At 32.4% G+C, this 2,638-nt stretch overlaps 1 protein-coding gene across 2 annotated transcripts in view; it reads right to left on the minus strand.

The window, feature by feature from the left end:
• Positions 1 to 365: 365 nt before the first annotated feature.
• Positions 366 to 2,638, minus strand: part of LOC106884455 (peptidyl-prolyl cis-trans isomerase FKBP4) — a 22,042-nt gene continuing 19,769 nt past the window's right edge. The window contains exons 9-10 of one of the 2 annotated variants that reach the window (XM_014935851.2): positions 1,537 to 1,705; positions 731 to 765 (exon numbers count right to left, since the gene is read on the minus strand). In XM_014935851.2, the coding sequence (XP_014791337.1) occupies positions 761 to 765; positions 1,537 to 1,705 (174 nt within the window). In that variant the 3' untranslated portion in view covers positions 731 to 760. Of the gene's footprint in view, positions 766 to 1,536; positions 1,706 to 2,638 lie in introns of both variants that reach the window. The other variant, XM_014935852.2, reaches the window with a different exon arrangement.

A 2,638-nucleotide genomic window follows, 5' to 3' on the forward strand; every position in this document is an offset into this window, starting at 1 on the left:
GTGTAAATTTCTTAATCCCCTCTTGAAGTATAAACTCTTCTCATTTAGGAATAAAAGGATTAAGAAAATTCATCATCATCGTCCTCATCATTATTTAACGTCCGTCTTCCATGCTGGCTTGGCAGGAGCTAGCAAACCAGAGGACTGCACCAAGTTCCATGGTTTTGGCATAGTTTTTATGGTTAGATGCCCTTCTTAACACCAACCACTTTACAGAGTGTACTGGGTGCTTTTTATAAAAATTAAGAAAAATCAACTTTTTTTCTGTAATTTTTGTAAAACAAATATTGTACGCAAGTGAACGGTCTCTGTCCTCTTAAAATACTGACGCTGGTGAAATTTACCAAAAACAATGAAAATAGAAATGAAGTGAAAAGTACTTTTATTTCAATCTAAATGTATGGATAGACAGAACAGAAATAGGTTTCTGAGAATTTGACTGTCATAACAAATGAAGTGACTGTCAATGGAGGAAAAAAAAAAAAAAAAAGGAAATGCTGAAAGCGCCAGATCTCAGAGACTGATCTGTAGGAACACAGAATACATATTGTAAGTCTTGAGACAAACTTACTAAATACATTTTGTCAGTCAATCAGAAGGAAATGGAAAGAAAATTGAGACAAATAATGAATAGTTTTTAAAGAATTATTTTTCCGCTTCCATTTCTTCACTGATCATCCCTTCTGTTGGAGTAGGTAGTTCTTGCCCCTCTTCCTCGTCGTCCTCTTCATTTTTGTTCCCATCCTTCTCTTCTTCGATTTCATTCTGAAAAGAAAGAAATTTTAAAAGATAAGAAAACGAAAGAAACCTCTAACAGAGTAACTAGCTATTGTGTGTCTTTAATTAGAAAGATTAGGACAGATGCTCTCGAAAAATTTCCAAATTGATTTTAAAAAATTACATTATCAAATGTACAGCAAAAATTGTTGTAGAGAACAAATACAACGTTGTTTAGAATATCAAACAGTTACTCCCATACAAAAGGAATAAAAAAGCCATTCAAAATGATTTTCAGTTTGAAAATTAGGTTCAATGTTAAAGACAACTATAGCAAAACTACCAAGGCAAAAAGTGTTCAGGGCTAAGAAAAGCAGATGCCCTTAAAAAAATTGAACATGCTCAATTGGCTGTTGCCAATATCACTAAAGACTGCCACAGACAAATATCAATGACTCTAATGTTTGTATGAAAAAATGTAAAGCCTTAGGCATTTGGAAATGTCTCTTAGTAAAGATGACAATGAGAATTTTGGATCAACATTATTTAGATACATCCTCCAATTCTTCCCACTCAAAAGAAATTATTAGACCAAATGTTGTGAATAATTCAGAGAAGCAACAAACAACTTCCACAAAATATATGTTAGGGGAGGGGAAAAAAAAAAAAAAACAAAAAAAAAAACGTTAAGATTATGGGTTTTTATGGCCTTAAGTTTTTCAGTTTTTGTAATAGAGCTCATTAGAAAGGATTGAAGCTAAATCTGGACATTAGTGATAGTGGAGAGCTGAGAGCTGGGAATGAAGAACAGTGAAGTACCATTGTCATCAGAGTCCTCATGAGACTGACATGCAGTGCCAGTCTCAGGCATTTTTTCACCAAAAGCCTCCATCTCTTGTGGAATACTCATCATGCCCTTGGCCATGTCATTATTCCATTCCCCTACATTATCAAACACATTTCCCTCGTCGTCACAATTACTTTCAAGCTACAAAAATGCAAAGATCAAGGTTAGTGTGTAAATATTTTGTCTGATTAAAAACAAAAAAAATTTTTTTTTGTTTAAAGGAAACTTTATCTAACAAATTGAATTATGGATTAATGACTACATGAAACAATGATAATTTTAAGAAATATTAATTCCTGTTGTGTGAAAGGGAAGTCTTTATTACGAAAATAAATTGCAGCAAAGTCATTTACAAAACATTTTAGATCAACTTTTTTTTTCTTCTACTTTTGTATGGGAAGAACATTTAATATCCTGTGCAAGTTCATAAAGACAAAACACATCTTTGACTCCACAATATTCAGGAACAATTAGTTTATTTGAAGTTGGGTTATTCAAAAACAGCCTCAGTAGATTTTGAACAAAACTGTTACAAAATGCAACTGTTATGCTCTTACTATTTAGTAAATGTATATTTTGCTACTTTTAAGAGGATGAAAGATTGAATAAAATCTATGATTTGAACCATAGAATGGCAATGGTTTCCAAACTTGCTACCATTACTTCAATATAATCAGCCAGTTACATCTTTTTAAGACAAAACATGGCATGCTCCTTTAGTAACATAAACTTATATTCAATTAGATTTTTAGTACTAGATATACATTAATATTTAGAACTTTGTTTTGGTTTTTTTTTTTTTTTACATTTAATTTTCATCAACAGCAAATGATGCTGAAAACAAATTTTTTTTTTAATCATAAAATTCAAATAAGAAGACTGTGTCAAGCTTTAATGTCTATTTTAGCATGATTTCTATGGCTGGATGCCCCTTCCAAATACCAACCACTTTACAGAGAGCACCCCAACACTAGTGAGGTTGCCAAATAGCTCATAAGACAAGCCCCTTTGAATTAAGTGGGATGCAGTATTGAGAGAGGTGGTTTATGCCAGTTAGCAGAGTGCTGTCTGAAA

Source organism: Octopus bimaculoides, chromosome 7 (assembly GCF_001194135.2).
Source record: "Octopus bimaculoides isolate UCB-OBI-ISO-001 chromosome 7, ASM119413v2, whole genome shotgun sequence".
Taxonomy (NCBI): Eukaryota; Metazoa; Mollusca; class Cephalopoda; order Octopoda; family Octopodidae; genus Octopus; species Octopus bimaculoides.